The sequence below is a fragment of the Callionymus lyra genome, chromosome 4, assembly GCF_982586985.1.
Source record: "Callionymus lyra chromosome 4, fCalLyr1.hap1.1, whole genome shotgun sequence".
Classification (NCBI taxonomy): Eukaryota; Metazoa; Chordata; class Actinopteri; order Syngnathiformes; family Callionymidae; genus Callionymus; species Callionymus lyra.
The window spans coordinates 36,622,550-36,645,996 of NC_141821.1; the positions used below are offsets into that span (position 1 = coordinate 36,622,550).

The 23,447-nt window shown below is 37.5% G+C and overlaps 1 protein-coding gene across 1 annotated transcript; it reads left to right on the plus strand.

Moving 5' to 3' along the window:
• The first annotated feature begins 3,929 nt into the window (after positions 1-3,929).
• Positions 3,930-22,909, plus strand: htr2cl1 (5-hydroxytryptamine (serotonin) receptor 2C, G protein-coupled-like 1). Its single transcript, XM_087790088.1, has 6 exons — positions 3,930-4,646; positions 11,783-11,983; positions 17,567-17,730; positions 18,094-18,247; positions 19,113-19,348; positions 21,560-22,909. The coding sequence occupies exons 1-6, from the start codon at positions 4,226-4,228 to the stop codon at positions 22,121-22,123; spliced, it is 1,740 nt and encodes a 579-aa protein (XP_087646214.1). The 5' UTR covers positions 3,930-4,225; the 3' UTR covers positions 22,124-22,909.
• Positions 22,910-23,447: the final 538 nt, after the last annotated feature.

The following is a 23,447-nucleotide window of genomic DNA, read 5'->3' on the forward strand; positions in this document are numbered from 1 at the left end:
CATTTAACAAATATACAAAGTTCATATATATTTTAATTTGATTGGGTATTAGTTTGTAAATTTGTTTTGCAATTTACGGCAACTGTGGTTCCCCATACTTTTCCACAGCAAAACTAACCAAAGAAAATAATAGAATGTAAAATATCCATTCATTTTTTTCCTCTTATCTGCAGTTGGAGAAATAAATGCACTTGTAAATGTGACTCTTTGTTGCCACCCACAAAAGCACTAATGGAGGTCAGTTGGAATTTAAATCAGGCGGTAACAGGGCACTGACCATGGCAGTCCAATCATAGGATTCTTAAAGTAGCTCTTGCCCCTCCGACTGTTGATTCAGCAAAATAAATGTTTAGAAAAGCCAAAATGGATCATAACAAAATGTACATGATTCTTATTTAAATATGATCATTTGAATTTGCAAACGATTACTAGGACATCATTTTACCAACGGCCTTTAGCATTTGGCTCTGTAGCTATTTATATAGTGAAAAGAGGTGTTTTCTCAGTTTCTCCTCTCAGTTTCACAGCTCCTCGTCATGATAACCAAAATATTTTGTGTTTCCCTAAAACAATGACTCATCTTGTAGCCGGTGGCGTCTCGAAAAAACCCACGACTGCACAGGAAGTCAATTACTTGTGCCAATAATTTGTCGGGAAAACACATTAAAAACCACAGACAACCATAATAGGAAGAAAAATAGAAGCTTAAAGAAAAAGACAGACATGGTTTGATTGTTATATTAGCTTGAGGAGCCATTCATGATGCCGACTTTAGCGTAGGGGTTGGCAATTAGCTTTGAATGTGTTTCAAATCCATTTGATACACCGATCAATATGGATGTCATGTTGTGTAGTCGGAATTGTTTGTCAAGGTGTTTGAGACTCCTGTTGTGAGTCAGCGAGAGGACTCAAGGCCATGGAGTTCATGGGGTCACATGGGTTCTTAGTTCCAGTCAGAACTGGTAGTCAGTGACCAGGTTTAGTCTTGATACTCCTAGAATCCCCTCTCTTAACCCCATGTCATCATCACCGTACACACTCCTGTCTCAGTAAAGCTCTTTGTTTACTCGATTCAAAGCACGAGTTGAAGGGGACATTCTTCGCCCTAAGTATAAATACCTTCAGAGACAGAGTGAGCAGTAAACTCTGCAGTCAAGACTCAGATGATACTTTGTTTACCGGGCTTGGATGATAATAAAAGGAAAACGCCAGGATCCTTCCCTCAGAGCGACATGGCTCAAACAAACAGTAGCGATGCAGACGTTTGTCTCAAGGTGCTCATTAACCCGGGGGGCTTTGTTGACAACATCTGGGCTTTAACTGGGTAATAAACGCACAAGCTTAAGACAAAGTCTCCTCGTTTATTCTGGCAGTCTTTGTTAATTGCAGAAGAATTTGGAATAGGTCCAACTTCAATAAGATCTCCCTAACGTATTATGTAATACATGATTTAAATATTATCGGAAAGGGACTGTTTTCATGGGGGGCTTCCGCCTCTCTTTGTGCCCCCTAACAATTAGCAAAAATATCTGAATTTATGGAAATATGTGTGATGTATTATTTTTTATATATGGTGTATCAAATTGGACGGATTTAAATTAGGGATATTCTGGCCCCATTTCAATACAAACATTCAAGGACAATTCAAACAAAAGAAGGAAATCTGAATTACTTAGCATGTAATAAATATGATTTACATTTTCACGAGCACACACACACAAACAGACACACACACACTGCCCGTCAGTTTAAATGGTTTGCTGTTGGCGGAGTTTTCTTTGCTGATTCTTTCAACAACAGCAGAAAATGGGAGGCAAACTGTCGATTACACACAGAGTGGTGTAGCGGTGACAAACACACACAATTTGTAAATGGTCGCACTTATGACAGCCTTTTCAATCAAGATGGAGTATTGCAACCACTTAGTTTGGGCTATTTGTGTCGATGCATATCGTCTCTTCCGTGTTTGCATTTATCATCTTAAGCAGCAAACGTTGTTACGCTACAGCTGCCACATTAATATCGTGCCAAAAAGATCTTTTAAATCATTTTTAGTTCAGCAGAAGCTGCAGTTTACTTTCACAAGTCTTTTATTAAATTAAAAGAAAACTTTTGTATACTTACTCTTAGTACTTATACTTGTCATGTTGCATGTGTTTGAATTAGTTTATGTTTTAAAACATATTAAAAATATTTGTTAAAACATTTGTGAATGTTTGCTTGTGGCTTATTTGAAGTCTGGACCCTCCGCAGATCATTTTATCCTCTTTAAGTGGAGGTGCTTCTGCCTCACAGCAAGATGGTCTGTGGTTTGAATCTAGCCCGAGGCAGTGAACCTGTGTCTCTATGTGGCTTTAGGGTACATGTTGCAGATCATCTCCTCCTACAAGAGAAATATCAGAAGTTAAATGAGGCAACGCTCTCGGTTATAGCTTTGATTCAAAAATCCTTTTTTTTAAAAACATACCAATGTTTAACTGCTGACATTTTAGCAAATTATTTGAATTTGAAATTTGTTGGTCTAGTTTTGCTATAGGGTGATAGTTTGTTCAATTGAGCTAACAGGAATGACATGTATTTTATCGTTACATTTTAAAGCTTATTATTGATGTTAAATAAGATAACATAGCATAAAGTAGTTTAAATTTACAAAACACACATCAATATTTGTTTTTGTCAATGATTCAATCTGTTAACTTTTAAAACATTAGTCTAATTTAAATAAGTAAGTAAGTTTTATTTTTTTAGCGTCATTCACAGAAATGTGTGATGTCAATAAATACGCTCAGATGCATGCCAACAATTTCCATGATTACGTTTGTTCATCAGCGCACTCACAGTAACGCAAGGTTTTATACAAACAAAAGTTGTTTTTTTGAATAAGGCTTTGTTTGACATCCAGACTGAGGAAATAAATGTCTCCTTAGGCGGTGAGGAGACTTACGGTGTGATCACAAATCGCCGGGTGATTTAAGATATTAAAGAGACAATCAGCAATTCAATTTCATCCAAACCCATCCTCATGTTTGCAGAAATACAGCAGCACTGTCGTTTATTTTACAGCAGCTCTCCATTGAGACACGGCGGACATAAATAAACCAAAATGAACAAGAAATGGGTGGAAAATAGTAGGTTTGGTTGAAAAAATGTCTCTTAAACATAAGTCATTCTTTGATGGTGGTGTCAAAACATGTCAAAGAAATGCATGGTTTGACACCCGTGGGGGCAATTAGCTGTACATCAACATGTATCTCACTGTCTTCATCAGTTCAGCAGCGACTGATGCTTGTTTGTTGGGTCAAGGAATATTGTTTTAATCCTTAAGTTCAGGAACTTCTTCCAACCTTTTTCCCATCTATTATTTGGTATTCTCTGCACTTTATATAAGATTCATTTTTGCTCTCATTAAAAGGGCTCTCCTGTCACCCAGACTCTATGGATCTACAGTATATGTCCTCACTCAACACAAAATTCACTGCTTCTGGTTCCAGCCAATTACAGTGAAGCTGCTTGTCTTTGCAGCCTTTTCTGACACCGACAGGGTCCTGTTCTGGCAAACGTTGGCATTTTAACAAAGTTCATTGGGTTTTGTGTGTGAGACCTTCTGTTTGAGGCTTCACTGTGGACGGAATAGGAGATGTTAGAAAATGTTTTACGACTTCTTTGCAGACTCGTGAACACAAATCTTTCAGCTCCTTTAATTCATTTTTGAACAAATGTATATCCTTTCTGTTCCTGTTCTTTTCCTCTCATCCACCTCGGTTGTCCAACCCAAATCGTTTATGTTGGTAATCCATGTATTATTTCTTGCTTCCAAAGCCAACATTTTGACAGTCAAAATGTCTCTTAATGTTCACTTCTTCTCTTTTGCAGATGATTTCCTTTCAACATCCTGGAAAGAATGATTTGGAGACCCTCTACCCAACTACTGCGGTTTAGATCCTGTCATGAGCTCCATGTTTGGGACTCTAACTGTTTCCCTGTGTGCTAGTAGTGGAGTTGACTGGGACGACTGGGAATTTGAGCATCTGGTCAAGGACCTTCTTGGACTCAACTATGAGGCTTATTGGAGCCAATTATTCATCCTGGATGTCTAGATAGACCCTCTTATATTCAAACCACTTCACCTCAAATAACCTTAGGGAACTATTAAAAGTGACCCTAAATGCTAACATAACCTTCCCCACCCCGGGCAACCTCCGAAAGGTTGGGGTGTATTTGAGGAATGGGGGGTCCAGGGAGAGCTCTTCTGGGTGGATTCAGCACCACCACTGCCTCCATGGTGGTGGGAGGTCACATGACTTGGCCCAGTAACATCTCCATGGCGTTAAACCAAAGCCATACGAGAAGTCTAGGACTCGGAGGCAACAGTGGGATCCCAGGTGCAGCCGCCATGAGTTCCGGTCTGGACAATTTCACGCAGGAGGTGGTGAGCAGAGCTGCCATCAGAGAGAAGAACTGGCCGGCTCTGCTCATACTGGTCATCATTGCGCTGACCGTCGGAGGGAACATCTTGGTGATCCTGGCCGTGTCGCTGGAAAAGAAGCTTCAGAACGCGACAAATTTCTTCCTGCGCTCGCTGGCAGTTGCGGACATGCTCGTAGGCATCCTGGTTATGCCGATCTCCCTCATCAACATCCTGTATGGTGAGTCCCTCACACTTGTGTCTCTTATATTTTGCTAACGTCTCTAAAAGGAATTTAGTTTGTAATTACGTTAATACCGGTCAAGAAAACTGCTCCAAAAAAAACTTTCCCCCCAAAGTCATTTGTTCTGCTGACGTTTTTATGTCCTAGAATTAAGTTTATTCTCCCTTGTTCAATATTTTGACTGCAAAGTCCTGATCTTAATCTGAGAGAACATTTGTTCTTTTAAATGTTGAAATATCTATGTAAGTATTTAAATATATTGAACTATATGTCATTTTTATCTAAAATGTATCTCAACTAACATAGATCTGTGAATTACACTGTTAAATACACAATTAAATACTTTTTTTATTATTCTAATATGTACTCAACTGTGGCATATAGATTTATATTATCAATAATGCCCAATTTTGTTCAGTAAAATGTTAATAAAGTTTGCTCTATCTTCAAAAAAAGAATACATTTTCAAATCATGTGAAAAGCTGAAGCAAAACAAAGCATTGTTGCCTCAGGGTCAAGGTCTAACACAATTGTTTGCGGGCCTCAGGGTCACATTAACCCAGAGATAACACAAGGGTTAAAAAGGAAAATAATATATTTTCCTGAAGAATATTTTGCTTGGTGTGTCAATGATGTCTTCGTCTAACTCATTGCAGTTATAAATGCAATTTATAAACTTGGCATTTAGATAATTACATTATTAATAGCATTCTAGCAACATTAATGGCAACATCTAAAAGTAAATGTCCTTTCTGTGGATACATCAATGGCATAAGACTGAACACTGTACAGCATAAATGCCAACATCCCAAAAATAATCAGTAGCTGACAGTGAGAAAGGGCACGTTTGGTCATCTTTTAATAACTTGTTGACTGAACTATCATGGCCAAACTTCAAGCTACAATTATTTTACCCTATTGAGCTTTAACGTTGTTATTTTTGTTACCTAGTAGTAATTCAAAAAATGTCTTAAATGTGTGAAATTGTATGGTTGAGTTGTAACTGAGTAGTTTAATTATCTCATGAATAAAGAAAAGTCACCATAAAGCTGCAATCTGAGGAAGAAAGTAAGTATGTAATGGTTATTTCTAAAGCGCCTTTCTAGACCAGGGTCACAAAGCGCTTAACAATCCAAAACAATACACAGTTAAAACTATATAGTAAATGACTTGATAGCCTGATTACTAAGCAGTTAAATTAATAAAATAAAATGTAAACAACTTACTCAGGAAATATCACTTGGGAAATGACATACACATCAAATGTTCAATCAAATAAACAAGTTATATATTTATACTGCCAATGTATAGACAGCAATAGCTCAAAAAACAATAACGTTTCCAGTTTCTTCACAAACCTGAAAAACATACTGATTTAAATTTAATATAAACTAGTATTTACAGTTGAGGCCAACATTATTAGCCCTCAAGGAATTATGGAATCTTTTCCTAAAACTCATCCCAACGTTTTCAGCATTAATAAACTTGATATAATCAAACATTCACCAGTCCTATTTAGTAGCTTTGGTAGATTGTTGATACGAAATACATTTTAAAGCTTGCTTTACATCAAAATGTGTGAAAAATGGAGTGTTCAAACATATTAGCCCCCATGTGAAATTTTGTTTTTTAAAACAAACCTAATTAACCAATCAGGTTTAAAACCACGCCCATGCAGTCAATCAGCTTCCTTAAATGAATCCGAGGAACAGGGCACCTGTGTATATTGAGTGGGATTACTTGTCATCATGCCAAAGGAAATCAGTCTTGAGCTCAGAAAGAAGATAGTGGAGGCTCAGGAGAGGGGGGAGGTTATACCGTCATTTCCAAGCTTGTCACAGTGTCTAGAACCGCTGTACATTGCATCACTGCCAAGTACAAGGAGACAAATTGGGCGTGGTAGTAAGCACAAGATTTCAAGAACTCAGCAAGAACCCCGGACATCTGCCAAGATGCACTTCATTGTGGTGGGCTTCACAGCCATCGCCGAAAAAAAACCTTTACTCTTACTTAGAGTGGAACATCACAGCAAGACTTAAGTTTCCACGTGCACATTTGAAAGGTAAAGATGAGTTTTGGAAGTCTGTACTAAGTCTGATGAGACAAACTGGAACTATTTGGGCACATGGATGTGGTGTGTTTGGCGAAGATAGGGAGAGGCCTTCAACCCAAAGAACACAGTTCCCATAGTTAAACATGGTGGTGGGAGCATCTTGCCGTGGGGCTATTTGCAGTCTTGGGCCAGGGGGCTAATAATCTTGGACGTCTCATTTTTGCCCTTTCTTGTTTCAATTTACTGTATCAATAAAATATTATAATCAGACTTAATGGAAATTTTGTCTTTGGTATTTTGGAAACAAATATAAATACTTGTTGTTAATGGTTATTTTCTTAGAGATAACAAGAGTAAACTGTAAAGCAAATAATTATAGCTTTATTTGAAATACAATGAAAGGCTGGAATTATATATTTAAAACAAAAAGGAATTAACAGCAGAAAGGTGAATATTCTCGTCTATCTATTGTTTATTTATTTTTTCATGAGAGAGTAAGAAATCTTTCCTGTAAGTAATCCATCTTATTTGTATCTTTTATTTGTAAAAAAAAAAATCATTATTCATTTTTTAATAGAGTTAACGTATAAAAGGCTAAAACAACTAAGTAATCAATCTCCAATATTCAGATGCAAAATCTAAAAATTAGTCCATCCGTTTGTACGGCTGTTGCAAAAGTCCAAAATGGTGAAGATACAGTAGGTCTAATTTGTTGGTGGACACTGATGTCTGCATAAAGAAGTAGCAGAATCTTTTCAACACATCACATGGTTCCACCGTTATTAGAGAGGAAAACTGTGGTTCCTGCTGGTATATGCTTCCCAGAAAATGAATAAATGCATGTGTAGTATTTTCAGTGGGGAGACTGACCAAGAATGTGACACGACAACAGGCGGCAGTTGAGTTGACTGGACGATTAGGCAAAGGTGGGCAGATATAACTTGGAGAGTCCGAACACATTCATTAGCCAGTGGGAAAAATACTAGCAGGATTAAAATAGATCTGTCAATCCATGACATCATATTAAACCATTTCTCTGAATAAAACAGAATGCAGAAAATGCAATTATATAAAACATTTGATCCAAGAATCAGGTCACAGGGGACAGAAGTCTAAGACCTTCCTCTCTCCAGATAACTTGTGGGAATTCTGAGGTGCTTCCAGGTCAACCGAGATAATCCTCAATCAGACATGCAGGGAACACTTCACCAGAGAAATAAAGAATTTCTTACGATAGTGCTTTGAATGTGGGGACAAATTTAGCAACTTTATACTATGACTGCTTGTTTTCTACCCTCGGAACTCTTTGATACATTCTGAAAGATGTGCTTTCAGTAGTCTCTAATCTCAACCAATCTTTCCCACATTATCTTGATGCCTTGTCATGCCCTCCAGCAGTTGCCCTGATGTTTAATTGGTGTGATATCAATATTCTTACATTTATTTGAGTCATAGAAACCCAGCTTATATAGAAGATACAGAGAGATAATGCACATGCAAACAATATTGAAGAGTCGCACCACAAAGTATCATCCCAGCTATGCTGAGTATCATATTTATAAGGAAATATTACATCTGTCTTACCTTAAGAGACATTTTGTGCTTAATAGCTGAATAATCTGACCCAGGAGCGGACAATAAGAACAAAGTACATGTGTTAATGTGTTGAGGTTATCATTATAATTCAAACACTCAACAAAATAAACAGTTTGACGTAACATCCACCAGTTGGTGGCAAGTTAAAAGAGTTTTATATCAACAACTGAAAACTGAAACTGAATATACTGTAAATCCCACAGTTTCACAAAGTGTGGGACTATGGGGAAGTTTTGAGTTAGTTTTTGGATCTTGAAACAATTATGTATTAACAATTACACATCAACTACTGGATCACACCTAGATCTAGATTTAAGAGGGGAGAATGTTGACATGAAATGAGTACCTCATGCTGAGTACAGGACATAAAACACTGTCAAGTGTTTGCCCGCTGCGCTGATATGCAAACTGCCTCCCACACAAACACACAAAAGCATTATTCACTCCACCTGCTGTTCCTCCTTTAGAATTAATTCCAGAGATTTACAGAACATTTATTTTTTTCCACCTATTTTGGCAGAGTGTCTCATTTGCTGAGCAGGAAATACTTCTAAAAAAACAATCACCTCTGGCACTGGGAGAAACATTTTCCTATATAAGTTATCTGGAATGCTGACACAGCAGAAGGTGCAGCAGAGATATGGTTCAGTGAATTATAATGCTGTTTTTTTCAGTTGGGTTCATCTCCTGTTGCATATTAAAGTGTCTTCCTGTGGTGAAAAAGAGTTTTCCTATTTGTTATTGCTGAGAATATTCCATTATAGTTTGCAAATTTGGCTTATCGCGATAAAATACACTTAAATATGAGCAAGAACATTATTATTGGAACTTCCATTAACAAGAATAGTTCAAATAAATTATATAAATCCTTCGCTAAATAAATATTTATCTACTTTTTGTTAGAAATGTTTTTCCTCAATCCCTTTCTTGCGTCTTGTGTCTGTTTCGAGAGGGTCCAGAGTCAGTGAAGTAATGTGTCGGCTCTGCCTGCTTTGTTCACACTAAATCATTCCCAGCTCCACAGGGAATCACTCGAAGGCGCCTTTGCCCTCACTCTTGGTGTTGGGAGAAAGAGCACGAAGATAGCTTCCACCCTCTGGGATCAACAGAACCAAGCCTGGCCAATTTTAAATTCTGCCGGATTTTGCTTCTGTTGCTCCTGCTGTGAGGTCAACAGATGTTATTGGAGCAATTGACTTCAGGGATATAGATCTAAGTGCTTCTTTTAGTCACAATAGGAGAGTTATAGTGATTATACTTAAATATGTATCCGTCATGATTTTTTTTTAAATGTATTATTCATGAATTTATTATGTGTTAGGATGCAGAAATATGATCATATGATATTTTTATTCAGTAGCCTTCTTCTAGTTCAGTGTTTCTCAACCTTTTTCAGTAAAGGCACATCTTTTACAGTGTTAACACAGCTCCAAACTTATCATTTTTGCAGTGGAAAAATTATGATTTCTTACAACACTATACCCCCTCTGCAGAGAACAAGGGACATGAGGAGAAAAGTGCAGGCAGTATGGAGCATTTTTGGAGTTAGAAGTCTCAACCTTACAGCTTATGTGTGAATTGCAGCCAATGTTTTAACTTAAACAAAGAAAAGGAATCAGATCTAATTTAAAATAAAAACATTTTACCTGTATACAAGTGAGAAAGTAGACCAGTTCACTGTCCGAATTTTTTCTGAAGCACAGAATTATTATCTTACTCCAAAGGTTTCTTCCAAACACAAACTTAACTGAGAGCCTTAACAGACCCGTCCCAAAGTACAACAACATTTCTCGGAAATAAACTATAAGTTTGCTGGCTGAGCAAGGGACTCCATCTTTTTACATCATTTATATAGATTTGATTGTATAGTAACAGATTCTGAAAATATAAATATCATTTGTTAGTGATGGGCTGATGAAGCTTCATGAAGCAGTGTCATGATGTTTGGAGGTCAGTAGGTGGCACCATCAGTTTAAAAATGATGTGATGTTTCTAAACGAAAAATAAAAACGGTGTGGAGATTGCCATCTAGTGGGCTCTGAAAATAATGACACTGCTTAATAAGGTATAATCAGACCACCACGGCCATTTGGATAAAGTCAAACAGCTAAAAGAAGAGTGAGAAGAGTGGCATCTGAAGAGAAGCATCAGTTACAAATCAGCGGGAGACAAAGTAAGGGAGACCAGACTCGGATTGTTTGGATCAGGGTTTTCGCATATACTGAAGCTAACAAAGTCCCATAAATTCTGTGATTAAAGGTAAACATTTTAAAAACTAAAAACATCACATTGAGAAAAAAGGTGAAATTTACAATCCTCTTTAAACGAAAAAAACAATCATTCACGTTTCTTATTTACTTATCTTCATTATAATTATCAAAGTTATACTTGATCCAACAATAGCCTCCATCTGATTTCTCCAGGGATGTTACATATTTAGGCCTCTTAAAGGGCAGCCCTCCCATAAACTAATTAAATTAATTAAAGTTCTGTCAACCGCTCTGCGCGGCTTCTTAAGGCTTCACACCCCGGCGACCGTGATAATGTTCCGTCAGCCAGTCCTTCCTCAGACGGATTAGACACGTTCACATCACTGCGTTCCCACTAAACTGAATTAAAATACTCATTTGTAAGTACATTGAAGAGTAATTGAACCATTAGATACACGCAGTACAATTACCGATTGATGCTTTTTATCCATTTTAAAATGGAGGTGAAAAGGAAGGTGTTTAAAAACATGTGTATTGTCCCGCCCTGATATTAGACTAGACCAAACGTTTCACCCCCTGTTGGTCTCAATCGAGGCTTCCCTCCTCAGGAGGCTGATAAGAGCAGGACTTTCAAGTTGCTCTTGAACTTTTCCTGAGCTAAAATACAGATAATTCTCTGTAAGAATCTACCCAGCAGCACACAGATGTTTCTCATTGTTTCTGATCTGGATGAAGACAATGCCATCTAGTGGTCTCTTAAAATAATGACACTGCTTCATGAAGCTTCATCAGACCATTTCTACTCTTGTTATAATAGAGCCAACATTTTTATATTACATTTAAAAGTCAATCAATTAGGTATAAGGACTTTGGGGGGAAAAATTGAATCATGAACTATCAAAATATAATACTCTTTTAAAAAGAAAATCATTTTAGAAATGTTTAAATTCAATTATTTAAAAGGAACTCATTTAACCTTTAACATTTGCATTATTGAATTCAATTATTCAATAAAAACAGATTCAATCGTTGAATATAGAAAGTAAAATAATCAAAGGCTTAAAAAAAACATTTTTTAATCATGGTTTTAAGATTTAAAATGTTAAATTTATCCATTCAATATTCCAAAGGCACTAATATACTTCCATAATAATGATATTAAATTATTATTTTTTTTAAATGACATCATACTCAGTGAAAACAAATGCATACATCCATGAAACGTGTACAACATGCGGAAATTAGCGTTATAACAAGTGTCATCCTTCTTCCAGACTACTCCTGGCCATTTCCCAGCGCCTTGTGTCCAATTTGGATCTACCTGGACGTGTTGTTCTCCACAGCATCCATCATGCACCTCTGCGCCATCTCGCTGGACCGATACGTCGCCATCCGCAACCCCATAGAGCACAGCCGCTTCAACTCCAGAACCAAAGCTATGATGAAGATCGCTGCCGTCTGGACAATATCTATAGGTAGGAGCTGTGAGACCTGAGCTCATGTGGTGACAGAGATGAAGCAAGAGCTGAACAGCTCATTTCAAAAATGTTCTTAATTCACCTCCTCATCACGTCATTTTCTCCTCATTCTTGCTTAAGAATACTTTCATCTGTCCGTTGTATCCCCTAAAAGTTCATTCTAGCTGTTATATTCTTGAATATTAATATTATTATTATATATTTTAGAACATTGAGAAGATTACATTGTTTATTTTTATGGCCATGATGCACTTTTCATGGTAAGAAATTCAGCAGCCTTGAAGGGCAACAACAGGTTAATAAAACACAAAATCATATTTCATGTTGTGATGATTTTTCAATAGAGATAAATTTGGAAACTTCCAAACAATATGAGAGACTGAATCACGCCTGTTATACACTGCATATATGCTAGTATATATGTGGTAGATTAGCTTGAAAAAAGTAGAAATAAGTATGATATTGCATCTTTCAGTAACTTTTTAGAGAAGAGCCAGATATTGGTAAAGCAACCAAATTGTTTTCACCGATCCGAAAACATTTCTGCAAACCAAGGGGTTAAGTTACACTTTATTACATAAGAAGAAATATCAAAAATATTTGAAAAATATTAAGAGTGCAATGCTAAAACTATAGTTGAGATCCAAGGGAAGGCAACCTGATTGTATCTATTTATTGTAATATTCGCAAATCATGAATGATTAAACAAATAGTTTTAATGTTTGCTGAAGTGAAATGAGCTCGAGTTCTTTTATTCATATTACATTATTTACACAGAAGGTTCATATTTAATTCTATTTTAATATTATTACAAATAATACTTTTATTTATATCTTACCCTCTCTATGCATTTCATGCTATCGATTTTGAGCAAATAAAATGAGATAAAATACATATTTGATTCATTTATTCAGACTAAATATAAATATATACAGTATGTCCTGCTTTAAATGAACAAATACATGTTTTACCCAAAACTACAGCTCTTATAATCAGATTTAAGGTTCAATAAAAGGCAGTTCATTGTCCCCTCTACTGACCAATATGTTGTCATACATGCTTCCTTTCCTTCTTCCCATTTTCCTTTTGCTGGAGGCCTTGAATCCTCAGAAGCTTCCTTTCTATTCAGATTGCTGGCAAATTCTCAAAAGCAGCTTTGGCACATCAACTGACTTCCTCAAACAATGCGATAAGAGTTTTGAAACTCCGCCAAAGTCTTGTTTGCTCTGGAGCCGATTCAGTCGACATGTACCTCTGAACTCAGGCGAGTGGAAATGTGCAAATAAGAGCGCCGGCATCTCAAGAAGACATGATTCACTCGTTTGAACGATGAGCTCTGAGCATACTCTGCTTCATTACACTAAACTGGTTTATGTCAAACCAGAGTTCTTATTAAAAATAACACTAACATTTGTTTGAGGTTTTATCATTGGAATATTTGTTGCAATGCATTGTGGGACTTGTTTGATACTTTTACCAACTATAAAGTAATGTAATGAAAAAAAATACAGAATAGTTATAATCATTCCAGTTAAATGTGACAAATTAAGATTTTAAATTATCAGTTTGTTCTAATCTTCTAAATTTCTGTTGCTATGTTTCTGCTACTCCGTCATCTCCACAACATCATTATTGGACAGGAAATATGACAAAACAGATCAATCTTTTCAATGTTTCCAAAACCTTCCTGGTACAAAGCAGCGTGTGAAATAAAAACACCCTCCCTACAGTGGACTCATTTTCTTCCACTGATGTTTTATTAAAAAGCTTAAAATTGCATTTCCCTTGATTTATATTTCCCTTCAAGTGAAGTTATTCTATCAAGCCGGTGGATCTAACTGTTCTTGAAATTGGGATGTAAAGTCTTGTGTTATTGCACTTTTGGAAGTCACCAGCGTGTTAAAGCAACTTCTTCCTTGAGCGGTGCAGGCGACCTTGAGCCCTATGTTTTGGTGGTGTACCTCATTCATTCATGCTTTCATTTCTTTACTACTTAATCCCTTAAGGAAGCATATCCCAGTTCTTTGGGGCGAGAGGCAGGATAAACCTTGGACATGACACTAGCCTATCGCAGGGCACACAAAGACACACAACCATTCATACTCACACTTCAACTGAGAAAAAACTCTAAACTTGGGAAAATTATGTCAATGGACACAATCTGGAGCTTATAATCCATGTGTTTGTGTCTTCTCGTTTAGACTATAGTAAGAGTTTATTTTCGTGTCTTAACAAGAAGGAGCTGTCTCGCCTGCAGTTAATACACAACTCTGCAGCGAAAATACTGACCCGCTCTAGTTGAAGAACTTACATCTCCCCGATCCTTAAATCTCTTTACTGGCTGCCAGTTTCTTTCAGGGTCAATTTTAAAATTCTTGTTCCTTACAAACTCCACACAGAAAGGTCACAAGTTGGCTCCCTCCCAACCTGGAAGCGAACCACCAACCTTCTTGCTGTGAGGCAGTCACCACAGCTGACCACAGCGCCACCGTGCGTCTAATTTATTTTATTTCGTTACACCTCTTAAACCAAACAGCTATTAAAGTGATAGTTCGCCCAAAATTCACATTTGAATGAAGCTACTGGAGCTCAGTTATCGTCGTCTTAACACTCAAAAACATCCAAATACTTCCATATGTTTGTTTGTAGCAGAGGCTAAAAGGCTACCGAGAAAGAAAACGTTCCAGTTAAATATCATGAGCGCTCTCACTTCTAGTACTTCAGACATCAGCTTCAACATGTGCTAAAGGAAACTGGGGGAACTTATGAAGCTCATGCTGCTGAAACATACGCGACACAAATATTATTAAAACACCAGTACTTAACGTTTTCATATTTTTTTATATATATATGTATGTATTTTCTGTATTGTTGGTTAAATGTTATGGTCATGAGTCATGTTTGACAACTTTGTCTGGATGACACGCCCAGGAAGTCTGTCAGTGTCATGTGACCACCAAACTGCTTTACAGTAGTGGGTCAGTGTTTTTGTGAAGTAGTGAGAGACTAAGATAAAAGAAGATAAAACCAGAAACTGTCACATCAAGAGAATTTATTGTTTCATTGTATTGCATTGTATTTTGTTAAAAATCTGAATATTTATACAGAACCAACTTTAAACAGGTACTTTACTTGTGGTTTCTAGAGAAGGTGCGCTCGGTTTGTTAGGCCGGGTGAGCAAACCGATGCACCTTCTCTAGAAACCGCAACCAAAGTCTTCTCTGTTTTGAACAAAATACTATGTTATCCATCTCTTCTAGTCCAACAAATGTCTTACATTTTTCACGTAAACATGTCAATAACTAGACAGGTCTCAAACCCAGAATCTTGAGGTGAAGCAGCCTATGCTGTAGTCTTGAGCTGTACTGGCTGATGACGGGAACAGGGTAAGCTGCCATTCATCAATTACAGGATTTAAATGAATTTGTGGCCACAAGATAATCATTTCATGGCCACAAATTCATTTTTGTTTTTACCATGTCATGTCCGGGGCTCCGTACTTAATAGCTTTTAGCAATTGTCTCCAGTGGCTGAAAAATGACGCTATCACGCATGTTAAAGGGACAATAAAATATTTCAAATGGAAGTAAGTCAACTTAAAAAAAATTCCTTTAAAATGTTTTTATATTTGATATATTTGTAATTGTCCCATAAATTGTCCTAATAAATATTTGTATGTGTGTCTTATAACTACCTTTTAATATTTTTTAATTACTAATTAGAGCATCGCTCCTCAGAGGAAAGGAGCACAGAAACACTCGAAACAAACGATTGTTTACTTCTGTCTGGAGCTTCTCTTAGTGTCTGAAATGATGTCGACGCAGCAGCAGACAGCAATAAATCTTCTAACCCACATCTCTCACAAATCCTCCTTCAGGATCCTGTCATTGCTCATTGGTATTTACAGATTTCAAGGATTTCTTCCCTGTCAACGAGGGAATACAAATATTGAAACAGTTTTTCTTAAAGAAATAGGTAATCGTTGGTATTCTCCATGTTTATAAATGGTTTCCACTCTTGTTCACTGTGAACCATCACCACTGGATTTAAGATCCGTCTGGCTATCAAGTGCTTTTAGTCCCCCTCACCCCCTTGCTGCTTTAGAACCTGATGCTTTGTAATCACAACAAATGCTGTGGCATTGGTCTGACCCCCCCACAGTCTCTCCGACCAGGGAGTGTGATTGAGGCTTAGCCGTGATCAATGCTTAAGGATTAGCTGCAAAACGTCACACACACCATCCGTAATATCCTTCAAATACTCTGGTGGTGGTGCAGCCATGTTCTTGCTATGACGTCTATGAAAGGCTGTCGTGGACATCAAAGGACCTGAGAGAGGGACAGTTTGAGAAGGAGCTAAATTCAAAAGAGATTGAGTGACCAGAGGTGACTCATAAATACTAGGTGGGAGGATTGCAGGCCCCGGATACTGACCTTGAAATGTGATTTTACTGTCTGACATTTCATGGATTTCATTTTTTTCCACTTTAAAATGCAAGCCCCTCTTCTGTCATTGAAGTTTACTGTACTGAAACAATTATAATAACAGCAACAACAATAAAAATAAGCAACTTACAACTATTTTACCAATTCGCACATACCGAAAAGAGTAGACCGCGACGCTACAACACAGTCTTATCCGAAGCTGCGATTGAACCCACAACTTCTTAGGCCACAAGCATCTTGTCTGTTTTCACGCAGGCCTTCAAATCCCAGAAATACTGTAGTAAGTAAGTATGTAAGTAATGGAAAGTAGTGACAGTGATATGAGTTTAAATACCCTTTGTTTAACTTAGCCATCTTTTGGGGATTTTCCAGATATCATAAACCTTTGAGAATATACAGTCATATAAAGCAGGCATGTGACAAAAGTACCATAACTAAAAGGTAATTTAAAATTGGATTCTAAATTCATACATTAGGATGTTGCAGTACTTCCTCTTTGGGACAAACGTTTTTTTTTGTGCTTTTTGGTGTCTCACGTTTAACTCACCATATCATGAAACACACTCTTGTCTCCACCTTAGTGAATCACATGCAATCTGTGGTTAACCCTTGTAAATACTGCAGTGCATATATATTTATATACCGTATATATATATATATATATATAATACAAAAAGTGATCTCATTTAATGATCTTTTAAGTATTTATTCAACAACAAATAGTAGTTTTATTACTAAAGGATGGATGCAGCTCTTGAGGGTGTTTTGAGGTAAAACGGGTCTGAGTTCATGACGATAGCAAGGGAAAGTTAAGATACTTCTGAGGTTTAAATAAATATTCTAACGTAGCACATGAATGACCAGGAGGAAGCTGAGGATCCAGAGTTTACCTCTTTAAAGGTCCAAAGTCAAACTGATGATCTTGTGCCCAATAAGAGTTTAAAATATAAAAAAAAAGAAAAAGATTTTGTTTTGCAAAAGAAGAGTTTAAAACGGCAGTGTTTTTGTGTTTCTAGATTACATTTATTATGACGATTTAGAATAAAATGAATGTTATAAGCTTTACATTTCATTTGATAAATATCAAACTAAAATGCAGACTGACTAAATCTGGTTTCCCTCCCTCTCTCGCCAGGGGTGTCCATGCCTATCCCAGTGATCGGCCTCCACAATGAGGACAAGGTCTTCGTGAATGGCAGCTGTGTCCTTAATGAGGAGCGTTTCATGCTGATTGGCTCCTTCGTGGCCTTCTTCATCCCACTGGTTATTATGGTGGTGACATATTGTCTCACTATACAGGTGTGTGTTCATGCATGTGTGTTCTTTAGAAGGTTTGTTGGAGCGCTCGAGAAGTGCTGGTTCTTTATCAGTCTAGATGACTTCATGGATGACAGCAACATTATTATACAAATAATATTATATTTAAGTATGATGCTGTTCAGTACATAGGTCATCGACACAAGTATGAATGTGAAAAACACATAATAAATAAACAAGATATATATGTATATATATAAAAATACACAATTAAATGTATAAAAACATTGTTTGATACAACCACAACCAGAAACAGAGATACAGTAAGTTCAATGGGAGTCTGACATTTTCTTTTCTTGCATGCTTTGTCTCTTGTTTATTTCTGTCCGACCTCCTGCTCTCCAGGTGCTCCAGAGACAGGCTACTGTCTTCCTGCACGAGGCTAAGACTTCCTCCCAGCAGCCTCTGCAATCACCAGCAAAGACAAACACGCTGCAGCTTCCTCCGTCCAACTTTCACATTCCTCAGATCAACACGCGAGCTCCTCCAGAAGCTCAAGGTTTGTCAAAAACCTTGCATTTGTCTGTTAGCTTAAAAAATAATGTTGCTTTGGCGATGCTTAGGAAAATAATCATGCTTTTTTCTTTAACTATAACCTTTTTATTTTTCATTAATTTGCTGTTTGTTATTAGTTATTAGATTTCTTTTCTTTACCTCAATGTTACCTTTTTTCTCTTTATCTTGTTTAATTTTTTTGTTTGTTTGTTTTTTCTTGAAGGTCCTCTTTCTTTTTTTTTCCCCTTTTGTTTTTTAAATAATTAATTTGGTCCTTTTGTGACTGTTTCTTGTCACTCAAAATCCAATTAAATAAATATTTTTGTGCTTGAGGGCCCTCCTGATGTGGCTCCTGAATTCATGTCGTCAGTCAAAGTCTGGCGATGGGATGGGATTTGTGAATTTGAATAATAAGCAGTGATAAGGGCATTTTTTAAGTCTTACCTTTTGCCAAAGTTCATTTTTATTGTTACTGGAAATGTTGTTTTGGCTTTTCTAGACCAGTCTTCTCTTTGGCTTCTACCCTCTTACGAAAATGGGGAAAAGTTGGCAGCAACTTGAGTCGTAAATTGTTTTATCAACTGAGTTTATCAGCAGTTCAGCGCGTCTGTGTCCAGTGTGCTTGTTCCCTGAGTCTGAGCCAAGTTTGAGCCTTAAACATTGATCAATTGCTAGATGAGGCAGTCACTTATGCCTTATCATCTGCTATTGGAGGGAAGTGTGCGTGTCAGTATCTCGAGTCTAGCACGGACTGTTAATTCGCTGAGAAATATAGCAGCCGAGCCATTATTTGAAAGTGTGGCTGATTTGTCTGTTGGAGCTGACCTTCTTATCTGATTGCAAGACCACTTCTGTCCTCTGCCCGACAGAGTTGAACCTGCCTCCACCTCAGACCCGGAGAAACACCTTGAGCTGTCTGAAAGGGGCCGGACCGAGTTTACTCCTCAGCACGTCCACGTCGGACAACATTAGCATCATTCCGAGCTCGGAGACGGCTTCACAAATGAGCTCACCGGCCACGGGGCCAGGCCGCGGCGACTCCTCGGGTTGCCATGGGCGACGGGGGATGATGCAGGCCATAAAGAATGAGAGGCGTGCCTCTAAGGTGAGAGTCAAGTTGAGAGCTTGGTGCTTAAAGTGTCTCTGAACCTTCTGGTAGTCTTAGAGACGGCCCTGTAAGCCATTGATGCTGGCGGCACAAAAAGGAACCTGGGTTGTCATGGAGATACTGCAGGTGTTCGACTACTTTTTATCAGAATTCAACCTTGATACATGAAATTGTTACGTACAGTCAACTCTGCTTTAACTTCCATTTAAATACCTTTTTACATAACTGTATAGTTATTGCATTAACTAGAGAATAGTTAAATTAAAGTTAGTTAATTTAGTTTAGTGGAATTAAAGTTCCACATTATATGGAGACACCGGTGTTTCTGCACAGGTCAATTTGATAAAGTTGTCGGTACAATATGTTTCTGTCTAATCTGCCATTTTGACAGGAGCAAAGTGATGACAACTCTCGTTCAAATCAAAGATTCTGCATGTTTAAGAGGGGGAATGAAGACATACAAGCACAAGTGGCAGAATTTTCATACTTAAGTCCAGTATTTGGCAGTTATAACGTCATAAATATATACACTTAACAGGCTTTTCTACCAGGTGAAAACACTGATTTACATGTATTATCAGCCTCCTAATAACTATACATATTCACACACTTGTATTTGAGTAACTAGGATTCTATTAATACTAGTTTATATTTTTTATTTAAAAGACAAAGGTGATGGTATTTACACATAATAAGGTGTAAATAGAGAGAAAGTAAGTCTTTAATTACTTCTTTATTTCTCTTTTCATAAAATCAGTTATTTAGATGTTATGGTTAGAATATGAGGCTAATTTCTGGTTACTACACATGTGAATTAGTAGATTTTTAATAGTTCATATCGTTCCCTATTCTAAAGTGTTAACGATATTTCTTTAAAGGTTTTTACCTTTTATCATTTGTATAATTGAAAATGCCATAATAACAATAACAAAAGAAAAATTATTAAAAAGTTCAGAAAAAAGATTGTTTGTACAAATGTTTGTAAAGTCTCACAGAAAAAAAACGTTTTGGAGGATGTAGAAGTCCCACGTCAAGGTAAAAACTGTTTTTTGAATCAAAACTACATCCTCTTGTGTTAAACAAGAGGAGAGGAGAAGTTCTGGACGGCACCAGAAATGTTTTCTCGTATCATTATGGTCATGTTAGTGTGGATGCAGCATCATCAGAGAAGGCCACAAATCCATCATCGTAGTCAGACGAAGAGGTCAGAGTCCAGGAAGGCTATATAGGATAGGATATATTTTCAGCCTGACCCTGAAGAACTTAATCAATGCTCCTTCCAAACCGGCTGATATCAAAAAATTCCACTGACAACAGTAGATTCATGGAGGTCAGAAACCAAGGTTACAATCGTGCGTGTTAAAAGTAATGCTGGCTTGAATAAGTAGCCTTTTAGATCGGATGTTAGTGACCTAAGAGCAAATCAACTATTTTTAAGGATTTAATAATTAATGTTAGACACATTATATTTGAAAGATGTCAATTTTCACTCCATCTTGAATAGAGGACATTTGGACAGAAGAAAAGATTTTCACTTGTGGTTTAAAAAGAGAAAATATGATGTAAAGATAAGAATAAAGTATATTGTTTAAAGAAAATGGTACACAAGGGTACCTAATATGCACTCTAAGAATCACAATACATCCTTGCTATGAACGATGTAGTTGTTTATGAATTAAAATAAATGAAAGGTTGTTTTCAGATTCAAGACATTTTTGACAAAGGAATGAATGAATGTAGTTAAATTATCATATTTATTCATTTAACTTTTCTTTATACAAATATGTTTCTTTAGAATTCCAACCATTATTTTTTCCTATTTATGGCATTTCGAAAACATTCTCCTGGGTAACTTCTGGTCCCCACAGATTTCCACCACTTCCTCTGAAATGGTGAGAAAAGCATACTATCTAGTCCAGCCAGACGTATGAAATGGCATGGAAAGGCTGCTAGAAACACTGGAGTCGTGGATTCCACCCCAAAATTAAAGTTGGAAGACAAACAAAACACTTGTGGGAGGATGTGACAAAACTGTTCTATGTATTTGAATTTGGTTATCAGCATTTGTGTTGCGAAATCAAAACCTTTCATCATTTCTTTAATGACACACACAGAGAAATGACGACATTGCAGTTAAATGTTATCTACTCCAGATTTGGCAAATACTGTATAAATCTAAGAGCATTGTTTTTGTCTTTTCATCGCCAGGTTTTGGGAATCGTCTTCTTCTTCTTCCTCATCATGTGGTGTCCCTTCTTCATCACCAACGTCACCTTCGTCCTGTGCCGCGGCTCTTGTGACGAGTCGCTCCTCAACGACCTCCTCAACGTCTTCGTCTGGGTGGGCTACATCTCGTCCGGGGTCAACCCTCTGGTCTACACCCTGTTCAACAAGACCTACAGGAGAGCCTTCTCCAGCTACATTAGGTGTCAGTACAAGGTGGGCGCCAAGGCGGCGGGACTGAGCTGCAAGACCCTCCTGGTCCCTCCGCCCTGCCAGTCGCACAGTGTCACGCCTCTTCTGATGGACAGGAAAGGAGAGGTGGACCGCAACAGTAACTGTCGCAACGGCGGTCGTGGGGATAACGGGAGGCTGTCAGTAGACCCGGAGGACACAACAGATGACGGCACACAAATTGTATACTCCCAGAGTCTCTCTGAATTCCACAATATTGGAATGCTGTCGGAGACGGAGCCGGAGACGGAGATGGAGCAGGAGCTGTCACTCATCAGCTACAGCTCTGCTTCAAGAGAACTCACCAGCAGCGTGTGACACTCGATCTGTCCGTGCGACACCTGGACGAGCGGGTGCTTGACCTGTGACCTACAGTGGGTTCATCCTGACTCTATTGACAAAGTTGGGAGAGCCTCAACATTCCACAGCGACTAGCATCGGGGGATGTTAGCTCTGATGTCAAAATGCGGGAGGAAAAAAACAACTATAAAGTCTGGATAAAGAAGGCCTTTCAATGCAAAGTTGCAATAGAGTCCCACTTTAAGTACTGTAGGTAAAGGAGATCGAATTCTGACTTAAGGCCTTCAGAGTCTGAATGCAGTCTGAGCTCTGCGTGGAGTGGATCCACACAAAGCAAACTAAACCAAATCTTTCTTTTTATTTTTGTTTGTTTTGAACTGAACAATGAAGTCCCAGCATGTCTAATCAAACCACTCGACTGAAAGATGCGAGAATCTCTCATAACACTTGTATGAGATCATTAAAAGAATGTAGAGACTTCTGGTCACAGCTGGAGACACAGCGCCATCTAATGGTCATCAGTGGAAATGAGCTACACCAGGGCCGTTTTGACAACTATCAGACTTCCTTAGATCACATTTTTATGGCATAAAAAGAAATATGTTTTGATACGAAGCTGCACAAGTGTCTTCACATTCACCTTTTGCATCATCATCATTATCGTAATTCCTCAAATTCCACAGATTTATAATGAATGGCGTTGATCTACTGCACCAGTTAGTTGATGTTGTGATCATGTGATGTATTTTAAAATCGTATAAAAATCATTACATATCAGAATCAGAGCCCCCCCCCCCCCCCCCCCCCAAAAAAAGAAATTTAAATGTGTTTAATTTTCTCGATTACAAAATCATTTTCTTCCCAAAAAAGAAATGACTTCCCTAGAAATGTAAAACCTAAATTCTCACTATTACATTCCAGCAACCACACTTGCCCAAAGGACTGTTATTTAGATTTTACACAAATGTTAAGGGAAAAACTTTTGTTATAGTGTCATAAAACCAGAGACCAACATGCTGTTGATTCAACATAATCTATTAATATTAGCTCTTCCTTAAAAATTCACACTAATCCTATACTGCACTTTAACAGTTGGAACTCGCATTAAACACTAAGTTTCGTGTTTGAATACAAAAAAAAGTTGACTTACAATTGTCTTTCTCATTTCAGGGCTCCCCTGTGTCTAAATCCACTCAGTACTTAAACCTTAACATTCTCCCCTGGTTCTCTCATAAACAACTCTTACATGCGCCTCAAAAAATCAAAATCCATCATCGGAAATTCAGTTTTAAATTCAAGCATACCTCAATGATAATCTGCTGATCATACACAAGATGGATCC

Excerpts from the sequence above, each read along its gene's own strand:
- htr2cl1 (XM_087790088.1), top strand. The coding sequence starts at position 4,226 with ATGGGGGGTCCAGGGAGAGCTCTTCTGGGTGGATTCAGCACCACCACT. Across the intron at positions 4,647-11,782 it reads CCTCATCAACATCCTGTATG|ACTACTCCTGGCCATTTCCC; the intron begins GTGAGTCCCTCA and ends TCCTTCTTCCAG. Across the intron at positions 17,731-18,093 it reads CATATTGTCTCACTATACAG|GTGCTCCAGAGACAGGCTAC; the intron begins GTGTGTGTTCAT and ends CCTGCTCTCCAG.